This window comes from Rhincodon typus, unplaced genomic scaffold, assembly GCF_021869965.1.
Source record: "Rhincodon typus isolate 14 unplaced genomic scaffold, sRhiTyp1.1 hic_rhity00000083, whole genome shotgun sequence".
Classification (NCBI taxonomy): Eukaryota; Metazoa; Chordata; class Chondrichthyes; order Orectolobiformes; family Rhincodontidae; genus Rhincodon; species Rhincodon typus.
The window spans coordinates 148,954-149,518 of NW_025965721.1; the positions used below are offsets into that span (position 1 = coordinate 148,954).

A 565-nucleotide genomic window follows, 5' to 3' on the forward strand; every position below is an offset into this window, starting at 1 on the left:
GCTCTGGCATTCCCGGCTATTCGACTGCGGGATGTGGCACCATGTCTCCCAGAAACCGCTTCTCAAAGGGGGTGGGAATGAATGAGACGTCATGGCCCGGGGGAAGGCGCGTGCGTTTCCTCGGCGCCCTCCTCCTTCCCCTCGCCCCGTTTGCCCCCACACCACCACCCCCGCCCCACGGTCCGTACCTGGCCCACGATTGGCTTACGGCAGGCTGTACAGGATCCCTTCGGCACGGTAACTATTCCTTGCCGGTGCAAGTTGGATTGCAGCATTCCCAACATATTGTCCAGGTTTGGAGCAGGACCCAACACCGGGATCTCACTGACCGGCCCCGGGCTCAGCACCGGGACACAAGGCTGGGCTGGGGGCTATCCGAAGGCAGCAGCAGGGAGGGAGAGGGAGGGCAGAGGGCGCGGACGGGAAGGAGGGAGCGGGATGAGGGGGGAGGGGAGGATGGGAGACGTGAGAGTCAAAGGGGAGTGAGCGTGGAGGGAGAGGGGGAGATAAAACAGCATCGATCATCAACAGCTTCCAATGGCCAACACCCCCCCCCCCCCCCCCC

At 64.1% G+C, this 565-nt stretch overlaps 1 protein-coding gene across 1 annotated transcript in view; it reads right to left on the bottom strand.

Annotated features, from left to right (window-relative positions):
• Positions 1 to 565, bottom strand: part of LOC125488244 (paxillin-like) — an 8,253-nt gene that overhangs the window by 2,358 nt on the left and 5,330 nt on the right. The window contains exon 6 of the mRNA XM_048621180.1: positions 189 to 371. Coding sequence (XP_048477137.1) covers positions 189 to 371 — 183 coding nt within the window. The remainder of the gene's footprint in view (positions 1 to 188; positions 372 to 565) is intronic.